At 40.2% G+C, this 22,212-nt stretch overlaps 1 protein-coding gene across 1 annotated transcript in view; it reads left to right on the top strand.

Moving 5' to 3' along the window:
* slit2 (slit homolog 2 (Drosophila)) overlaps positions 1-22,212 on the top strand; it is a 462,208-nt gene that overhangs the window by 344,046 nt on the left and 95,950 nt on the right. Inside the window, exons 17-19 of the mRNA XM_060825295.1 lie at positions 331-474; positions 6,463-6,606; positions 13,245-13,411. Coding sequence (XP_060681278.1) covers positions 331-474; positions 6,463-6,606; positions 13,245-13,411 — 455 coding nt within the window. The remainder of the gene's footprint in view (positions 1-330; positions 475-6,462; positions 6,607-13,244; positions 13,412-22,212) is intronic.

The following is a 22,212-nucleotide window of genomic DNA, read 5'->3' as shown; positions in this document are numbered from 1 at the left end:
ATCTTTGGATTGTTGGAGGAAACCAGAACACCCAGAGGAAACCTACACAGACACAGGGAAGATGTGCAAACTCCACACATACAGTCGCTCAAGGCGCGAATCAAACCCGGGTCCCTGACGCTGTGCTAACCACTGAGACACTGTGCTGTTGGCCTTTGAAATGTCCAGCAGATTACTAAGTGAAGAAAATGCCTTTCATGAAATATTTGCTTTCTCTATCCAAATAAGGCAAAGCTTGCATGCTGCAAACTGATATTTAAGTTCAGTTCAGGTGAACACTTTCAACTCAGGTTGTAACTTACTGAATTTCTTCTATATTTTGTCTTTTAGAAACTTGAGCAATAATAAGATTACAGATATTGAGGAGGGTGCATTCGAGGGAGCTAGCGGTGTGAATGAATTGTTACTGACAGGTAACCGCCTGGAAACTGTGCACCGCAAAATGTTCAAAGGATTGGACAGTCTTAAAACATTGTAAGTAAAACAGTTCTGCTTTTAATTCTCCATTTTACACAACTGAACAAAGTCCCTATTGTAGTTTGTAATAACTGCCTCCTGAGTTTGCATTCAGTTTTTTCACCTGAATAAAACAGTCTCATAATGGACATGATCATTATCCCCTTGGATACCTTTCCCAAGTTTTTCCATTGGTTTAGGTAACATGCATGCATTCTGAAGATCAGCGCTCAATAAAAATAAAGGAGTTAGCAAAGTTTACAGTTAACCAGGAAATAAACTTGTTTAATTTTTAATAGGTACCTTGAAAGTGGTGACCTTATTTATTCTTCCTATACAATGGTTTACATTATTTGAACACTCAATCAAGTGATAATAATGTCACAGAAATTAGCATCACAGACGGTGTGCTGGAGGTACAAAATGCAGTTTTAAATTTCTATTCAGATTTTAGCAGAATTAGTGCACTTGATTAGATTAGATTCCCTACAGTGTGGAAACAGGCCCTTTGGCCCAATTAGTCCACACCGACCCTCCAAAGAGCAACCCACCCAGACCCATTCCCCTTCATCGAACACTACAGGCAATTTAGCATGGCCAATTCACTTAACCTGCACATCTTTGGACTGTGGGAGGAAACGCACACAGACACAGGGAGAATGTGCAAACTCCACATAGACAGTTTCCTGAGGTGGGAATTGAACCCAGGTCTCTGGTGCTGTGAGGCAGCAGTGCTAAGCACTGGGCCACTGTGCCACCCACTTGCCTTTTTTTATTGAAAGCAGCATACCTACTTATGAGAACATGACTTTTGTGCATGCATGCTTCTGCACAAGTCATCCTTTGCTGAATGGAACCCAGGAAAGTGTGACACGTTAAAACCAGTAGGATGATGGAAATTGGTTGACTTAAATCGATTGTCTATAGTACTTTGTAAATAAAAGTGTTTCATGTTGAATCAAATGGGAGTATTCATTGGTATTAGCTTGGCTCAGTTACTCACAAACTTGCTCCTGAATCAAAAATTTGTGAATTAAAATCTTCAATGTTGTTATTTCAGTGCAGTAACAAGGAAAAACTGTATTTTAAATGCATTATTAAACTTGGGACCTTTTCTGGTTGCTCAGGTAAATAAAAATTGCAAATGGGAAGTGCACCTCATGTTTGGTTAACTTTATTTCCAACAGCACAGATTAATTCATCATTCTATCATTTGTTTCCTTGTATGCAAAGCTAACTGTTGCCTTTGCCCAATATAACAACACATTGAAAGGAATCAATTCATTGTAATTTTGGAGACCTGGTGAGGGAGTACATGGCCAGAATTTTCTTAATGCTGAAGGGTGTCACCATTTGAAATATTCCCAGGGCTCCGATTGCCAAAGTCGTGTGTCTGGACCTAGCAGTTATCATTTTTGTCAGGGTAAGATGAAGGCAACTGCACATGTAAAAATGCAATTTCCTTCAAACAGATCCAATTTTTACTTGTAAGATGTCAAAAACATGCCTTGTGGGTTTTTGACCAATTAGAAGAAAGTCCAAAACTGCCCAAGTTATTTAATGAGGTAGTGTACTCTTTTGGAAGGGTCCATGGACACCTTTGGGAGATGTTAGGAGCCCTTTGAGAGAGGTGAGGTAACCTTTGCGACATATCTGTTACGTGTGGTTTTAGTAATATAGAGATGTATGTGTGCAAAGACGAGATAAGTTCATTGGAATTGTCGAGTGAGCTATTGAAAAGTTGTCAACTTTAGTAACCTTAAGTCACTTCTAGTGTTAAAAAACGTGCCTAATGTTTTACTCTGTCTGATGACACATAACCCAAAGGGATTATGTGATTTCTGTTCTAGGACTGATATCAAAACTATCATCACAATGGAATGCCAGTCAGTTCCCAGTTTGATTGATGATTGCAAGTGATTATCAGGTCTTTGAAATGGGGTTGTAAATATAAATGCTTGTTTTTAGAAGTAATTAAGCAGCTGAAGATAACTAAATATGGTGTATAGGTTTTTAATGAATGGAATTTTTCAGAAAAATAAATTCATTGGCAGGCACTTAGAATGTTTTTTTTCATCTCAGCATGGGTTCTGAGGTCTTCTTAATGATGTTTGAGTTGACATTTACGGTGTCGGGCAAAAGATGGTTGGTGGGGGTATTTTTGGCATAGCACATAGAAAGCACATGAAGGGACATAGATTAATATGGAGGAAATGAATATTCATGAGAGTGGTCTTGGGGCACTGGTTGGCATGGAGAGCACAATGCCACGGGAGTACACAGACACCATAGTTTGGTATGGAAGATATGAGTGGCAGAATATGAGCAGTTATGAGTGAAGGAGGGTTTTTAAAATTGGTTTTTTGGAAACTGGGATGAATGCTTAGATTTTTATACCAGTTATATCCCACAGCCCATCTAATCACCCAGAAGCCCATGTGATTGCCTCTGTACTCTTTCTGATTCCATTTAACCTCCAACCCACACCCAGAAGAAGCATTGCAGGACACTTTTTTGAAAATTTGGTGATTGAGTTTGAGCCTTTCATGATTTTAATTCTTGACGTGGGAGCAAAAATTCCAGCCTTTAAATGCAAACACTTTCCTTCTAAATTGCTTATTACTTTGCAATACTTTACAATGCTTTGCAAGAATCTTACTGTTAACTTTTATTTGCTCGAAGTGAGTGAGGTTAAATGAGTAGATACATTTTAATAGATGGAGTTGAATGTGAGAAAATGTGAATTTGTCCACTTTAGCAGAAAGATTAGAAAATAGTGTATTGTTTAAATGAAGAGAAATGCAGAACTTTGAGTTACAGAGGGATCTGGGTAACCTAGTTCTTGAATCATATAAAATTAGTATGCAAGTACAGCAAATGATTAAGAAGACAAGTAAGTGTTGTAATTTATTGTAAGGAGGCTGGGATATAAAGGTAAGAATGTTTTGCTAGACTTGTATCAGGCTTTTGTGAGACCACATCTGGAGTACTGTATACAGTTTAGTCTCCATATTTAAGAAAGGAAATAATTGTGTCAGAAGCAATTCAAAGAGTGTTTGCTCAACAGATACATGGAATAGAAGGATTTACCTTATGAGGAAAGGTTAGACAGGCTGGACCAGTATTCGTGCTGTTTAGAAGAATGAGAGGTGATCTTATTGAAATTTACAGGATCCTAAGAGGACTTGACAGACTGGATAGAAAGGTTGTTTCCTGTGTGGGAGAAACCAAGACTAGGCAACCCAGTTTTGAAGTAAAATGTTTTCCCCACTTAAGACAGAGATGAAGAGAACTTTCTTTTCTCTTGAAGTGACATGAACTCTCTCCTCCAGAGAGCGGTGGAGGCTGAGTTATTGAATATTTTTAAGGCAGCTGTAGGTAGATTCCAACCAACAAAGAAGTCAAAGGTTATGGTTGGGACTGCAATCAGATCAGCCATAATCATAGTGGATGGTGGAACAGGCTTGAAGGGCTGAATGACCTATTCTTCTAACTAATTTGTGTTTCTGATTTGTTAAGAACCATTTTCATTTTCATTTTGATATCAGGTGTGAGCAAGAGTACATAATTTTGAATCATGCATTTTTTGACATGATTTGCTTCAATAGATGGATTATGACACACACAGCAAAGCTCCAGGCCTCCAGATAGGATCTTGGGCAGGCTCGATGAATAAAATGCCCAACTGCCTCTGATGTTCCCCATTCTTCTGGTGAGATCAAAGTGCCCAGCCATCTAATGTGGCACAAGATCCGACACCTAAAGTGGTTATGATTCAGAGGCTGGCAACTCTCCAATATCAAAAGCACCACTGAGAGCACTAACACCTGCTAATGCTCCACTGAGGTCTGTGCCTCATCAATGGAGGCTTTAGAGAAAGGTAAATGATGCACAATAAATGTTGCAGAGAGAAAATGTGTTCGGGGAGGGGTGTTAATAGAAAGGAAGGGGAATGGGTTCCTTGGGCCCCCTTTCGGATGTTTGGCTCCATGGTAACACCACCCTCATATGACATTGTAGACAGACCCAACAAGGTTTGTTATGTGGTCAGTATACATGGCATGTGCCCTGCCATTGGTAGAATAATAGCAGTATAAGGATACAACTCTTTTATGTCAGTGTTTCCCAAATCCTTCTCCATTTTGAGGCTTGAAACTTATCATGATTCCTCAGTGAGTCTGGGGCTAGAAGAAAGAACCTAAGAGAGTAAGGAGAAGAGGGTCAGCCATTACTGCCTCAGGGCATGTGATCCAAAATTCCAGCTTGCGACTTCACCTAGACCACGAGCACTCCCTTTCCCTCACTTTGAGAAGCCCTGACTTAAGTGTTGTCTTAAAGGCCTCAATTGGCCTCTGGGTGGGAAAGCTGTCCTTGATACTTTCTGCCTGGAGCTTAATTGGACAAAGTCAGAATGGCAATGAGGCATCTCCACCCCTTAATTTTCTACCTGACTAAACATGCCTCCAGCAACTAGCCTGCCTCCAGGGTTAATAAAACAACACCATTTGTTAACAACTAATGAAACAGTTTCCATTCATTTTATTTTGATAAGCATGCCTATTTAGTGAGATGTATTAGCTGGGTGAATTAAAAGGGAACTTGGAAGTATTGAAGTTCCCATATATCTGAAACCCTTGTTGTTCTAGCTGCTGGCTGTCATAAGTTGAGAGAGCAGCTGACAGTCAGAAATTACACCTCAGCTTAGGTTGGTGCTGTCTAAAGAAGAACTAAGAAAATTACAGAAAACAGTCAATGAATAACTTCTTCACTCACTGTGACTGAACTGATGGTGATGTGACAGGGTCGTGGTAATGTTATTAGCCTAGTAATCCAGAAGGCTAGGCTAATGTTTTAGGTACATAGGTCCAAACCTCACAGTGTTAGATATTTAAATTTGAATTCAGTAAAATATCTGAAATTAAAATGTAGCCTGATGGTGATTGTGTAACTATTGTCAAGTGATGTATTATATAAAAAAACATGAATGCCTCTTAGAGAAGCAAATGTGCAATTTTTACCTAGTCTTGCCTACATGTGAGTCCAGTCCAAAAACAGTGTAGTTGACTTGTAACTTCTGTCTGGGCAGCTAGGGATGGAAATAAATGCTAGTGCAACATCCCTTGAACAGGTATCAAAAAAGGTCCGGATTATGTCATGAAGGCAGCTGTAGCCACGAATAGTTTCCTGAATGAGGAAATAGTTTGCTTCAGCTGTAACAGTGGTTAAGACTTTTGAAATGCCTAAACTGCAAAAAAATTAATGCTGAGTTTACAAATGTCATTGCCATTAATCCTTTAGCCTTCTGGCCATAAAGATGCATCTAGTTAAGCTCAGATAGCGAGCAAAAGGTCAAAGCATGTATTAGAAAGCTTTGGGACAGTTAAGCTGATGAAGGGCTGAAGTTTTGTTGGTGTGAACTGAACAGTTGACTTATTATTACAGCTGTAGAATAGGAAGGAGTTGGCAATAAGAAATTTAGTTCTCCTGGTGCAAGATGTAAATATTGCCGCATTGAAGCATTACTTGCTTTATCTTTTATAGAAATACAGAAGTGTTTTTACTAAGGTGCTGTGATCCTGCAGTGTCTCAGCAGAACCATATGTGCTTTAGGGCATGAGTTAATTCCAAAGCACAGTTTTTTTTAAAAATCCACAGATAATGTCATGAAGTTATTCTGCTCGTATAATCCAACATACTCAGCTATTCCTGAATTTCTCTGATATTCATGCAGTCCTGTGGCTTCTTCCAATCCATATGGTAATTTATCTCAGTAAAGTAACATCAATGTCAACATGGAGACTGAGGATTATTGCAATTTCTACAAATACCTTGAGATATTTTGTAACACATTTTACGTTTTCAAATCTTTGAGCAATTTCATTTGAACTAATATTTACTTTCTGACTGTGAAGCGCTACAGTTTTTGACACTGTCTACAGGCTGGGTTGTTCCTTGTATAATGCTTCCTTTGATCATATTGTAATAATTCTGTTCTCTGTCTTGTAGGATGCTGAGGAGCAATAAAATTGGTTGTGTCAGCAATAACACGTTCACAGGCCTGAGTTCTGTTCGCCTGCTCTCTCTCTATGACAATCAGATTACCACCATTTCTCCAGGAGCATTCGACACTCTCCATTCTCTGTCTACATTGTAAGTTTTTAAGAGGTGTAATGAGAAACCGATGGAGGGACTTTTCAATAAGTAGGCCTTCATTTTCGGTATTGATGACTTGTGTTCTTTGCATGTATGCCAAAGTATTTTAATTTGTGATCTAGTTTTACACAATAAAACAAGCGTTCTTTATGTTTATTCATTTATATGGATTTTCTGGCTGATGGTTTAGTTTCTTGAGGGCAATGGAACTTCCAGTAGGAAATTCATTTTTTGGAAGTGACATATAATCAGTATAATCAGCGTGGCTGTCAGCTCGAAAGGGAAACCTATTTGCTCGTGCAAATAAGTGATGAAGGTCTGGAAATGACACGTAAATGAAATGGCCCTTCTAAGGAAAAAAATACAATCTGCGTTTAAGTCGCTGTGCCTTCACCTTTTCATCTTCGGATTGAATTAATTTTTTGTTAGTTCAGCTTAGTTTGACAATGTGCTGAAGTTCATTGACAAATTGAATTACAGCTGAATGAGCTGCAACCAATAATGTGTTATGTTCTGGATTGTGTGGTTTCATTTAAACTGAAAATGTGTGATAGAGGCACAGGAAATGTTTGGCACCTGAAATGTCATTTGTCCCTGCTTTGTGTTGGCACAAAGTTATGGCTCAGGGTTCTATTCTGCACATGGAAGGGATGGAGACCTTAGTGTCTTTTAGTGTTTTGTGGCCTGTAATGGTTTACCTTCACCTGTGACTAATGGTTTTCTCACTTTGCTTGTCTTCTATAAATGTTTTTACACTATTTTATCTCACACTTTTCTCTATAAGTACGTCTCATTAGTACAGATTATTCCATTCTTCCTCTCATCTCTTACACATAATTTTTATGTCATGATATGCACCACCACCTCATGATCATATCCATTCCTGTCTTATTGCAGTCCCAGCAAAGTTCATCTTAGCTAGACTTCACAGAACCACTGAATCTTGCAGCACAGAAAGAGAACAGTTGGCTCATCATGTCATAGAGTCATAGAGTCCTACAGCACAGAGACAAGCCCTTTAGCTCAAACTGGTCAATGCTGCCCAAAATGTCCATCCACACTAATCCCATTTCTCTGTACTTTGCCCATGCCTCTCTAAACCTTTCCTGTCCATATATTTGTCCATGACTTTTAAATGTTGTTAATGTACCCACCTCAAACACTTCCTCTGGCAGCTCATTCCATATGCATACCACCCTCTGTGTAGAAAAGTTGCCCCTCAGGTTCTCTTTTATTCTTTCCCCTCTAACCTTAAACTGATGCCTTCTAGTCCTCGATTCCAAAACCCTGGGAAAAAAGACTGTGTGCATTCATCCTATCCATGCCTCATGATCTTATACATTTCTATAAGATCCCCCCCCTCAGTCTCCTATGCTCTTAAGAAAAAAAGCATTCTAGCCTGTCCAATCTCTCCCTTTAATTCAGACCATAGAGTCCTGGCAGCATCCTTGTAAATTTCTTCTGCACTCTTTCCAGTTTATTAACATCCTTCGTATAGCAAGGTGACCAAAATTGAAAACAATATTTCAAGTGTGGTCTCACCAATATCTATATAACTGCAACATAACTTCCCAACTTCTATATTCAATGCCCTGACTGATGAAGGCCAGTGTGCCAAAAGCCTTCTTCAGTGCCCTATCTACCTGTGACACTACTTTCAGAGAACCGTGCACCTGAACTCCAAGGTCCCTCTGTTCCATTAAGGCCTGACCATTCACTATGAAACTCCTACCCTGATTTTACTGTGCACAATGCAACACCTCACACTAATCTATATTAAACTCCATTTGCTATTTCTTGGCCCACTTCCCCAACTGATCAAGATCCTGCTGCAATTTCAGATAACCTTCCTCACTGTCCATGATACCACTTATTTTAGTGTCATATGCAAATTTACTAATCATGCCTTGGACGTTCTCATCCAAATCGTTGATCTAGATAACAAACAATAATAGACCCAGCATCGACTCCTGAGACACTCCACTAGTCACAGGTCTCCAGTCTGACAAGAATCCTTCTACTATTACCCTCTGCTTCCTATCATCAAGCCAATTGTGCATCCAATTTGCCAACTCCCACTGGATTCCATGTAATCTAACCTTCCAGAGCAATCTACCAGGTGGAACCTTATCAAAAACCTTACTGAAATCCATATAGACTATGTCCACCACCCTTTCCTCATCAACCTTCCTGGTCACTTCCTTAAAGAACTCTAACAAATGTGTGAGGCATGATCTCTCACGCACAAAGCCAGACTGACTATTTATAATCAAAAGATCAGGCAGTATCCGAGGAGCAGGAAAATCGATATTTCAGGCATCAGCCCTTCAGGAATGAGGCCTTCCCAATGAAGGACTTATGCCCGAAATGTTGATTCTCCTGCTCCTCAGATGCTGCCTGATCTGCTGTGCTTTTCCAGCATCACACTCTCAACTCTGAGCATCCACACTCTTAGCATATACAGTCCTCATTTTCGCATTTTCCTAATCAAACTCTATCTTTCCAAATACATGTACATCTTATGTCTTACAATCTTCTCAAGTAACTTACTTCCTACAGATGTTAGGCTTACTGATCTATAATTCCTAAGTTTTTCTTGATAGCCATTCTTGAATAAGGGCACAACATTCGCCACACTCCAGTCTTCCGGGACCTTCCCTGTGGCTAACAATGATTCAGAAATATCGGCCAGGGTCCTTGCAATTGCTTCTCTAGTCTCTTGCAGTGTTCTTAGATATATCTGGTCAGGACCAGGAGATTTCTTCATTCATTCTCTACTATGATATGGACTGTCCCCAAGATATCAGCACTAACTTGCCCAAGTTCCCAAGTCTTCATGTCTTTCTCCACAATGAATACAGAGGGGAAATAGTCATTGAGGACCTTGCCCATCTCCTGTAGTTCTACGTGTACATGTTCACTTTGGTCCTTGACGTGTTGTATTCTCTCTCGAGTTATTCTTTTTCCTTTAGTATACTGAAAGAACCTCTTTGGATTGATCCTAATCTTCTCAGTCAAGGCTATTTCATGCCCTCTTTTCACCCTCCTGATTTCCATCTTCAGTAAACTCCTGTATTCCCTGTATACCTGGGATTCCCTTGGTGCCAGCTGCCTGTACCTGAGTCATACCTCCTTTCTTCTGGTCAAACCTCTTGTCATTCAGGGTTTCTGATGCTTCCCACCTTGCCTTTCACCTTCACAGGAACATATGGACCTTGAACTCCAGCTAGTTCACTTTTAAAGGCCTCCCACTTGCTGGAGGTCCCATTGTCTGCAAACAAACTACTCCAATCAAACCCTGCAAGCTCCTGTCTAATTCCATCAATATTCACCTTGCCCCAGTTTAGAACTTGAACCTGTGGACCAGTTTTGTCTCTCTCCATAACTATTTTAAAATTAATAGAACTATGGTTACTGGTCCCAAAGTGCTCCCCCACTCTCACCTCAGTCACTTGCCCTGTCCCATTTCCCAAAAGCAAGTCACACTTTACCCCTTCCCAAGTAGGACCCTGTTTATATTGTTTGAGGAAACTTTCCTGAACACACTTTCCTGTCTGTACCATCTCTTCAAATGAGTATCTTTACCACTGCTAGTCTCCTGCTTCACCAGATCATTGCAGAATATTTCTAGCAAAATAATCATGCAATACCCTCAGTTGAACTTTGTTCCAGCACACCTCTAGACAGTGTATTCCATACTCTGACTACTCATTGTGTGGAAATGTTTTGTTTTCTCACCTCTCATTTGCAACTTTTGCAAATAACTTTAATTTTCTGGTTCTTGAACCTTTTACAAACAGGAACAGTTTCTCCCTATCTAGTCTGTCCAACCTTTTCATAATTTTGAAAACATCTAGGAAATTTCCTCTTAGCCACCAAGGAGAACAAACCAATTTCTTCAATTTATCCTCATAACTGAAATTTATCATCCCTTGAACCATGCTTATAAATCACTTCTGAGCTCTCTCCAGTGTGTTCACATCTTTTTTATAATGTGGTACCCAGAACTGTATACATTAGTTCAGTGAAGTCTAAAAAGCATCCAAGCTAAATTCGTTATGAACTCCTTGTTGTCATACTCTATGCGCATATTAATAAAGTCAAGGATACTAGATATAGTTCCTGATTGTTTTATGATTTTATAATTGTTACCACTCAGCTTAGCTCAAATCCAAGTGTCCCTTCCTTCAAAAGAGTCTCAAAGCTATTCTCTAATGTCAACATGTCTGATTCTTGTATTATATAAGGCGTGTGACCATAAAAGGAAAGAAGCTACTTCCATTTCAGGCACCTAGCACCAGCACTGAACACCTCAGGATTACTTATTGCACAATGAAATATGAAGTTGAGTTCCATCTAAACTGCTGCACTATGTGCTTCAGTCCAAATCACAGAAAAACATTTCCCCATAACAGTGTGAAAATTTCCCATTTGTGGTAACAACTTCCTCGTAACAATTTTGTATTGTATGAGCCTGCATCATTAAGTGTTGGGTTGGTGTTACTAAAATAGATTTCTGAAATCTAAAATAATAGAATAGAATACTTTCTAAGTGGTGAAAAGCTAGAAATAGTGGAGATCAAAACAGATTTTGTACCTTGTCTACATAGATCATGAAACAGATACAAAAAGTAATCAAAAGAATTAATTGTCTTTAGAGCTAGAGGAAGGGAATGCAAGGGAGTTGAGCCTATGTGTCAAAAATATAAAGCCCTGGTTTGACCATATATAGAAAGCTTACAGCAGTTCTGGGAACCCAACTTCAGCGAGGATATATTGGCTTTGGAAGGAGTGGAGTTTCAATCTACCTGAAGCATATTGGATTTCAAACATTACATTCCAAGTGGTTACTTAATTTAAGAATTCCTTGGAACTCAGAATACCGTAAGGTATTATGGGGAACAACATTGGATAGAAAAAGGAAAGCTGTATCTGCCAATTGGCAAGTCGAGAAGAAGAGGCATGAGCTAATAATTAGAGTCAGGATTTTCAGGAGCACAATTAGGAAATACTTCTGCACACAATAGCTGATGGAAGCTTGGTACTTTCATAAGCAGCGATTGATACTTTATCACTTCTTGTTTTTAAATATCATACTGAGGGTATTTTTTTTTGTACATCAAAGGTATTAAACAATAAGGGCAAGAGTAGTCATCTGGAGTTAGATCAAGATCAACCATAGTCTCACTGAATGTTTGAACAGACTTATGGGGCTAGATTCGAGAGTGTGATGCTAGAAAAGCACAGCAGGTCATGCAGCATCCAAGGAGCAGGAAAATAATACTTTTCTTATTATATGTTGACTTTTGGTACATTACTTATAAGTTTAACATAATTCTGTCAGTGATTAATCTCTTATTGGTCTCTTCAGAAATCTGCTAGCCAATCCCTTCAACTGCAATTGCTTATGCCTGAAACGTCGATTCTCCTGCTCCTCAGATGCTGCCTGACCTGCTGTGCTTTTCCAGCACCACACTCTGCACTCTGATCTCCAGCATCTACAGCCCTCACTTTCTCTTAAGGGGCTAGATGACCTACTCGTGTCATCTGAAGCAAGTCTCTCTTCCAGCTTTAAATTCCAACTTCTCTGTCAGTCCTTCACAGTTTGAGTTCTGATGAAGGGTCAGTGGACTTGAAACATTGACTACGCTTTCTCTCCACGGATGGTGCTGAGTTTCTCCAGCCAAATCTGTTTTTGTTTCCGATTTCCAGCATGCACAGTTCTTGGTCTTAATTTGCTTCACAATTTCTCTTTGTGCTCAATTTCATGGCAGTGATTCTGGGAATTAGAGCTCTTCTAAGTATTTCTCTCTTGTTTCTTATAGACTTGAAAAGTTGCATCAAAGATCCTTTCTTCTCTTTGAACATTCAAGTTCTTTTCAAATCTTGATTCATTTTCTGTTTATCTGTCCTATTGTTTCGATTTCATAAAACATGGAAATGCTGCCCTCATTAATTCCTTTCTTTCTGCAAGCTGCAAGCATCTTAAGCCAAGTTTGGTGTCACTTAATCACTACTTTCTAATTAGATTTGCATCAATTCTCTTTGACAGTTTTCAACCTCAGTAATCTTATCTTGTACTACATTCTTTGACCGTAAATCAAGGTTTTGTAATAGAAAATAAATGGAAAAATAGAGATCTTATCACTGGTGATGTAACTGAAAGTAATGCTAGTAATTCTATTCAACCCTGATCCACACCAGTTCAATCTCACCTGTATTTACATTGGATAATGTGCCATGAATTATGATTTGTTTGGGCTCTGTTAAATTACAGGATGCCAACAATATGGCAGTGCTGGGCAATTAAAAATATTTTGAGTTTAAAATCATTTTGGTTATTGTGCCTTGATTGTATGTATTATTCATGTAGCTATTAACATTTGACTGCATTTACAGCAATTTACCTAAACGGTAAGTGGTGATTTTGCAACTTTACACCTTGTATGATTTTTCAAATAAAATTCACTGCATGTTTAGAACTGTATCTTAAACAAGATTTCAGGCTGACACGAGGTATGCCAAAAGCCTTACTTTGGAATAATACTTTTCTTATTATATGTTGACTTATGATACATTTACTTATACGTTTAACATCATTCCCTCAGTGATTAATTCCTCATTGATCTCTTCAGAAATCTGCTAGCCAATCCCTTTAACTGCAATTGTCATTTGGCCTGGTTGGGTGAATGGCTGAGAAAGAAACGCATCGTCACCGGAAACCCTCGTTGCCAGAAGCCCTATTTCTTGAAGGAAATTCCTATCCAGGATGTGGCAATCCAGGACTTCACATGTGATGATGGTAAGCATTTTATCCTTGCTCTTATTATATTTAGTCCATCACAAGAATTGACTATCAGTAAAATAGTAAATAGTTGGTTATGTCGATATTGTTAGTTATTCAAGAAACTCATCACAAGGTATACAAATGATGTCATTGGAATTTCTATCTGTAAATAAAGACTTCATTCGAAGTGACTCCAAAGCAGTGAGCTCATCTATGATTGTTAAACTATTAGTGTGAGATTGTAATGAGAAACTAAACTTTCAAAATGTAGCAGCTTTTTTTAAAGAACCTTCTCTAATCTGAATTTATTGGACTTGACAACATATTGCATATGCCTCACCTGTTTTTAAAATTGAAGATACATTTTGTAGCCTGTAAAATACAGCATCTGAATAATTTCAAGTGTGAATGCTGATTCATTATGTGAATATGAAGAGTGTAACTGTTGTAATTAATCATTGGACCAAATGAAGTTTCTCTCCATATAAATACTGAATGGAAATAACACCAAATCATTTCACTGTGAGTTGAGAGTTTTGTATGGTTGCAGGTAACTTGCTTGTTATGCATGATGTGTGTCTCATGTGGAGTGTGATGTCCGCGAGCAATCTGTGGAGCTGTGTAACTATTTATTCATGCCTGTTTTTCCTGTCACACGCTGCTCATGCATGTCGATGTGTGTATTTAGTGCTGTGATTTCCTGGAAAGCTTATCTTGGGCATCGATCTGCATTAATTCAGTGCCATGAATAAAACATTGGACGCAGTTTGTGACTATGCTTTGACACTGTGCCACAGCTTTCCCTCTAGGATGACATGATAATGGCATTTGCTCCAAGGGGCATGGAGAATCGATTTGTATAAAATACGTGCACACAAAACACATCTGGAGTGTGGATGACTAATTCAAAGTGCAATTTTCCATTACTGGGCATCTGTTTTGTAGGAGTAATGCTGTGAGATGGGCAGAAACACATGGTTTCGTACCGGGTAGCCAGAGACTTGAAGAATTTGGACCATCTGTTTCTTCCACTTTGACAGTAGTCACTGTTTAATTCGAAGTAGTTTAACTGTTTTCCCCTTGTTTCTTTTCATGCTGAAACCAATTGTAAATCTCCCTTTGAATCTGGAAGCTTGCTTTGAATTATATGGAACAAACCATGAGGCAAGTAAAGACGTTCACCTGAAAATGTCTGCCCTTTCTGCCCCCATTCCTTCCTTTGATAGAATTATCTTTGCTGTGTGCAGTGTTCCACCGATCTGCCTGTATGAGACTGGCAAAGCTCAACCAACCAGTGAAAGCAGGTTGACTGGCAAGGATCCCTGCATCCATCTGACCACTCAGCTTCGAAATTAAATGCCACCTATTGCTCAAATATGTCAGAAACCTCACACATACATATGAATCCTGAAGTGGCACACTTTTAACACTTTCTTGGGTGCACTTTTATGCTTAAAATCAATGTTTCCAACCATAATTCTTCCTCTTATTTAGCTCCTTCTTCCCATGCAACTCACTGCCAACCAATTTAATGCAAAGTATATGGAACAGGGTGTAAAACTAGAATTTCACTCAATTTTCTCAGTTTTTCAACAAGTATGCTACGTTCAAAACCCTCTAGTTTGTATCCAAGTATCGCTTTCTTTCATTTCTGCTTGATGTCATACTCTCTGCTGCCATCCCATGGTTGCATAGCTCCATTGCTTTCCCTGCTGGCCTCTTGCTTCTACCTTTTGTGGTGTATCCTTACCCCTTGCATCCACCCCCAAACCCTGTCCTCAGTCCCCACCTTCCCACAATCACTTTGATTCAAGACATGGAATCCACAAATGGCATAAACCTCACTTTCTGAAGTAACAAGGTCAGATGTGGGTGCACCGAAAAATCCTTCTGCACTGTATCAGATGGTCCATCACAGGCATGTTTCGTTTTTTTTTAATTCTTTGGTCCACATTGCTGACTACGCCAGCATTATTGTCCATCCCTAAATGTCCTTGAGAGGTTGGTGGTGAATTGCTGCTGTGCTTGGGAGTAAGAAAGGGAGTGTCAGGATTTTGACTCAGCAAAAGAACAACGATATAGTTCTAGTAAAGGATGGTATGCAACTTGGAGGATTTGCAGGATGTGCTACTCCTCTGCATTTTACTAACTTTGTCCACATAAATGATGGAAGTTATGGGTTCAGAAGATGCTCTCACAGAAACTTTGCTAAGTTACTGCAATGCATCTGGTGGATGGCATGTAATACTGCTGTATAAGACGTGTGTGCCTCATTCATTGTTTTGATCCTGAATTAAATGAATCATTCCTGTATCCATTTTGCCAACTTTCTGTCTATGTTAAGACTGCTACCGCAAACTAAACATTTGGGGAAAGAAAGATTTGGCACTGTTTGATACTGTAACTGATTCGTCCTCCTGAACTGTGAAAATCTGAGATAACATAGTTAGTCCATCAGTATAGGCATTAAGATGCTGCCAAAAAAATTAGTGGAAGTAGGAGATACATGAAATGCTTCTTTGCTTTTACTGAAAGTAACATAGATATGACTATATCTAGGTCTGGTGGAGGAATTGATAGTTTTCCCTCAGAGACAGGATGCTATGGTGGAGTGATGGGAGATAAGGAAATAGCAGGAGAACTTAACAAGTACTTTGCGTCAGTTTTCACAGTGGAAGACATGAGTAATATCCCAACAATTAAAGGGAGTCACGGGGCTGAGCTGAGTATGGTTGCCGTTACGAAAGAGAGAGTGCTAGAAAAGTTTAAAAAGTCTTAAAATTGATAAATCTCCTGGCCCCAATGGGATACACCCTAGAGTTCTGAGAGAGGTGGCTGAGGAAATAGCGGAGGCATTAGTTGAGATCTTTCAAGAGTCACTGGAGTCAGGAAAGGTCCCGGATGATTGGAAGATGGCTGTTGTAACCCCCCTTGTTCAAGAAAGGATCAAGACAAAAGATGGAAAATTATAGGCCAATTAGCTTAACCTCGGTTATTAGTAAAATTCTAGAATCCATCATTAAGGATGAGGTTTCTAAATTCCTGGAAGAGCAGAGTCTGATTAGAACAAGTCAACATGGATTTAGTAAGGGGAGGTCATGCCTGACAAACCTGTTGGAATTCTTTGAAGAGGTGACAAGTAGGTTAGACCAGGGAAACCCAGTGGATGTGGTCTATCTAGACTTCCAAAAGGCCTTTGATAAGGTGCCACAGGGGAGGCTGCTGAGCAAGGTGAGGGTCCATAGTGTTCGAGGTGAGCTGCTGGGATGGATTGAGGGTTGGCTGTCTAACAGAAGGCAGAGAGTTGGGATAGAAGGTTCTTTTTCAGAATGGCAGCTGGTGACGAGCGGTGTCCTGCAGGGTTCAGTGTTGGGGCCACAACTATTCGCATTATATATTAATGATTTGGATGAGGGGACTGGGGGCATTCTAGCGAAGTTTGCCGATTATACGAAGTTAGGTGGACAGGCAGGTAGTACTGAGGAAGTGGGGAGGCTACAGAAGGATCTAGACAGGTTGGGAGAGTGGTCCAGGAAATGGCTGATGGAATTTAACGTGAGCAAGTTAAATTCTTTGGCAAAAAGAATAAAAGCATAGACTACTTTCTAAACGGTGAGAAAATTAGTAAAGCCAAAGTACAAAGGGACCTGGGAGTGCTAGTCGAGGATTCTCTAAAGGTAAACATGCAGGTTGAGTCCGTGATTAAGAAAGCGAATGCAATGTTGTCTCTTATCTCAAGAGGGTTGGAATATAAAAGCAGAGATGTGCTACTGAGACTTTATAAAGCTCTGGTTAGGCCCCATTTGGAGTACTGTGTCCAGTTTTGGTCCCCACACCTCAGGAAGGACATACTGGCACTGGAACGTGTCCAGCGGAGATTCACACGGATGATCCCTGGAATGGCAGGTCTAACATATGAGGAACGGCTGAGGATCCTGGGATTGTATTCATTGGAGTTTAGAAGATTAAGGGAGACTTAATAGAGACGTACAAGATAATACATGACTTGGAAAGGGTGGACGCTAGGAAATTGTTTCCATTAGGCGAGGAGACTAGGACCCGTGGACACAGCCTTAGAATTAGAGGGGGTCAATTCAGAACAGAAATGCGGAGACATTTCTTCAGCCAGAGGGTGGTGGGCCTGTGGAATTCATTGCCACGGAGTGCAGTGGAGGCCGGGACGCTAAATGTCTTCAAGGCCGAGATTGATAGATTCTTGTTGTCTTGAGGAATTAAGGGCTATGGGGAGAATGCTGGTAAGTGGAGTTGAAATGCCCATCAGCCATGATTGAATGGCGGAGTGCACTCGATGGGCCGAATGGCCTTACTTCCACTCTTATGTCTTATGGTCTTATGGATGTTGTCACTGGCTGAGTAGATCAGACGCCGAATTACTAATCTGGGTTCAAATGCCACCATGGCAGCCCATGGAATTTGAACCTCAAATTAAAAGCCTCATGAAGTCCATGAAACTATTACCGTAAATTCTTATCTGATTCACGAAGTGAAAAGTCTGTTTGCTGTACTGAATCTTGCCTACATGTAACTTCAGACCCACAGAATAGTGGTGGATTCTGAAATGGCCAAGAGCAAGTCACTCAGTTGTAGCAATCACTTAATTGTCACAAAAAGGAAGAAAGCTTGATGGGCTACTCTGTATCAGAAATGACAGCAGAAAATTGTTGGCTCTGCAAAGTCTGTCTGGAGGCTGGTACCAAATTAGGAGAATTGTCTCACAAACTAGTCAAGTAACAGCAATTCTGCAACTTGCCAACCTCCCCAGCTAAGTTTTTCCAATAAAACTGCAACACTGGCATCTACACAGAAATGTGGAAAATTGCTGACTTATGTCCTATAGCCAAAAGGCAGGATAAATCCAACTCTGCCAATTACCAACTCTCGATCGTTAGGAAGGTGATGGAAGGTGTCATCAACAGCGTTATAAAACAGCACTTCCTTACTAATAATCTCCCAGCGCCACTCAGCTCCTGACCAAATTACAGCTTTGGATCAGACATGGACAAAAACACTAAATTGCAGCGGTGAGGTGAGAGTCACAACCATTAACATCAACACTGCCTTTGACCGAGTGTGACATCAAGGAGTCCCAGCAAGATTAGAGACAATGAGAATCAGGAGGAGAATGCTCTCCACCAGTTGGAATCATACCTTGCATAGATAATGATGGCTGTAGTTGTTGGAGGTCAGTCATCTCAGCTCCAGGATATCTCTGCAGGAGTTCCTCAGGGTAGGGTCCTAGGCCCAACCATCTTCAGCAGCTTCATCAAAGAACTTCCTTCTACAATAAGATCAGTTGTGGGTATGTTCACCGATGATTGCACACCAGTCAGCACTATTTGTGACCCCTGAGGTAAGAGTCTATCCCCCACATTCAAATGCAATAAGATCTGCACAATATAATTAGGGTAGGAATTAGAATAGGTGCATGAGATCCGGGTTTGACAAATGACAGGTAACATTCATGCCACAGAAATGCAAGGCAATGATCGTCTCCAACAAGAGTGAGAATCTAACCATTTCTCCTTGACATTCAATGTTACCATCACCAAATGCCCTACTACCAACATTCTGATGGTTATCATTTACCAGAAACTGAACTGGACTATTCATATATACATAGTGGCTACAAGAGCACATCTCAGGCTAGGAATCCTGTAGCATGTTCCTCACTTCCTGAACCAGCAAAGACTGTCCATAATGTAAAGGCTCAAGTCAGAAGTTTGATGAATACTCTTCACCAGAGCTCTGGTCGGAAACATCGATTTTCCTGCTCCTCAGATGCTGCCTGACCTGCTGTGCTTTTCCAGTACCACACTCTCGACCCTGATCTCCAGCATCTGCAGAACTCACTTTCTCCTGGATGAATTTAGCGCCAATAACACTCATCATGTTTAATATCATCCAAGACAAAGCAGCCTGCTTGATTGGTATGATATCTACAAACATTAGCTCCCTCCATAACTACTGTATGGTAGCAGCAGTGTGTATTGCCTACAAAATGCCTGTCAGAAATTCACCAAGGTTTCTTAGACAGTACTTTCCAAACCCATGACCACTTCCATACAGAAGGCCAAGGATACATGGAAGGCCAGCAGATACATGGGAGCCTCATTACCTAAAAGTCCCCCTCCAAGTCACTGAATATCCTGACTTGGAAATATATGGCTGTTCAATCATTGTCATTGAGTCAAAATCCTGGAACTGATCATGGGGGTCCCTACATCTAAAGGGCGGTGATGGTTCAAGATGGTTCACCATAACATTTTTCCGAGCAATTAGAAATGAGTAATAAATGCTAGAAACAGCCAGTGGAGCTCACATCTTCTTAATGAATTTAAACTGTGCTCCAGTTCTGGGTCATTCCTCAGGAATTGAAAGGGTTCAGAAAAGATTTACAGGGATGTTGCTAGGGTTGGAGGCTTTGAGCTACAAAGAGAGGTTGAATAAACTGGGACTGGTTTCCCTGGAGTTTCGGAGGCTGAGGGATGACCTTATTGAGGTTTATAAAATCGTGAGGGGCATGGATAGACAAGGTCTTTTTCCTGGGGTGGGGGAGTCCAGAACTAGAGGGCATAGGTTTTGGGTGAGAGGGGAAAGATATAAAACAGACCTAAGGGGCAACTTTTTCATGCAGAGGGTATGGAATGAGCTGCCAGAGGAAGTGGGGGAGACTGGTTGCAATTACAACATTTAAAAGCCATCTGGATGGGTATATGAATAAGAAGGGTTTGGAGGGATATGGGGCAAGTACTGTCAGGTTGGAATGGATTAAATTGGGGTATCTGGTCAGTATGGAAACATTGGGCCAAAGAGTCTCTTTCCATGTTGTACATCTCTATGACTCTATGACTTGATGACCAAAGAAGGTGTATTTGTAATTTAATTATGCAGATTGAGCATCAGCCCGCAAATGTTTCCTATGCATGCCAAATTGGTGGAAGTAGATTCCTAATCAAGTGATGAAAACAATGTTGGGACATTTGCAGTTCCTGTCCATACCTCCAGACTACCAACATGTATGTGAACATTCCTGTTGCCACAACCATTCAGACACCCTAGTGAATAATAACATATCGCCACAGCTTATGTGGTAGAGATGATGAGAAGGAGTTCCAAGCACAAAACCAGAATATTCTTCAAGCACAGAAATGTTGAAACCATTCACCCTGATCAGATGGTTTGTAATCAGAGTCACAGGTTGAAAGTTATTGGCAAAGTTTCAAAAAGAAGATGAGAATTTTTTCCACTCAGTGAGTTGTTATGTTATAAAATGCACTGCTTGAAAGAATGGTGGAATTAGATTCAGCACTGACTTTCAAAACACAATTGAATATATACTTGAGGAAGTAAAACATACAGGACAGCAAAGAAAGGACAAGTGAATGAAATTAATCTGGTAGTTCTTTCAGAGAGTCAGCAGAGGTAATGAGCTGAGTGTCCCTATTCAAAGCTGGAGATTGTATATCTGTCAACTTTCATCGGGGTCAAAAGATGAGTTAAGAAGAGTCTCCATCTCACACAGAATGCCAGGAGATCCTGGTCGGGGAATGCAGTGCAACATTTATGTGTAAAACTCAACCTTTTAGAGGAAAGAGTCATGACCTGAAAACTGACCTTTTTTATATATTTTTGGATTCTGATGACTCTTTCCAATTATGTTTTCTGCTTCTACCATAGTTTATACATACATTGATGTAACTTGCTGACTTTACATTCCCGATGAGGAGGCCTCACCCAGTTTAAGATGCTTACAGAAAATTTCAACAGGCACTGTCTTTAATTACGGTTCAGAATTCAACTTTGAGTAATATCATGTAAATCTCACCTCCCTGTCCTGTGCCACAGAATTATATTGCTTTGTGAAAATCAAAGTTTTTAAATGTTTTTGAATTCTAGTTATCAGTAAGAGTTTCTCTTGTTGATGACAAATGTTTGAAAACACATTTTTTTCCTCCCTTCAGCAACAGTGGAGTTTCTGTGAGGAACCAGTTTACAAGCTGTCAGTCCTTATGCTTTATTTATCTTGCTGCCTCGTAGAGCTGGACCTGGGCCAAATCCAGTTTAATCCTCAAAGTGAATCTCCCAGGCCTGCAATCACTGATGGCCTATAAACAATCGTTGCAGGTGTAAGTGGAATACCTGTACAAGGAAGTAAATACATTGAGCATCAGGATTGACGGCATGAAAACTGCTTCCTGGCACTAATGGAATTGCCACTGTTCCTGGCAAAACATGAATTTACTAGCATGCACCACGAGGGAAAAATAATTGATGTCCTTGTGGGGAACATACACAAAAATATCAACGGTTTTCAACTCTTCACCACCATTTTTTCACACAAACCTCCCACCTACCCACCTCCCACCCTCTCTCTCTCTCTCTTTCTTTCTCTGCAACTCGAGGTAATGTCACTGAAGTTGTTGTCAAGTTGAGTGACTTTTACTGCCACTATGTCAGAGTCATTTAGCTCAGCTGGCCGGATAGTGTATTTGCAGTACTGAATTATGTCAGTGACTCTTATTCTCTGTGCAATGAAAGTTTGCTCACACTGTCATGTGATGTTTTAACCAATGTTAATTGGCATGACTCGGTAGTTTGCAGTGGCAGTGAGTTGCTTATGCGCAGTTTTATATGGTCTACTCACCAGAAGAATGTGCAGGCTCAGACTAATTTTCGGAATGCACTTGGCCTCAGACCTTGGCTTTGTACATAAGAACTCGGAGCAGGAGTAGGCAATTCAAGCCTGCTCCATCAATAAATATGATCACAGCGGATCTCATATTGGCTGCAACTCC

The sequence above is a fragment of the Hemiscyllium ocellatum genome, chromosome 1, assembly GCF_020745735.1.
Source record: "Hemiscyllium ocellatum isolate sHemOce1 chromosome 1, sHemOce1.pat.X.cur, whole genome shotgun sequence".
NCBI classification, from domain to species: Eukaryota; Metazoa; Chordata; class Chondrichthyes; order Orectolobiformes; family Hemiscylliidae; genus Hemiscyllium; species Hemiscyllium ocellatum.
Note: the sequence above shows the minus strand (reverse complement) of the source record. Positions and strands in the feature narration are given on the sequence as shown.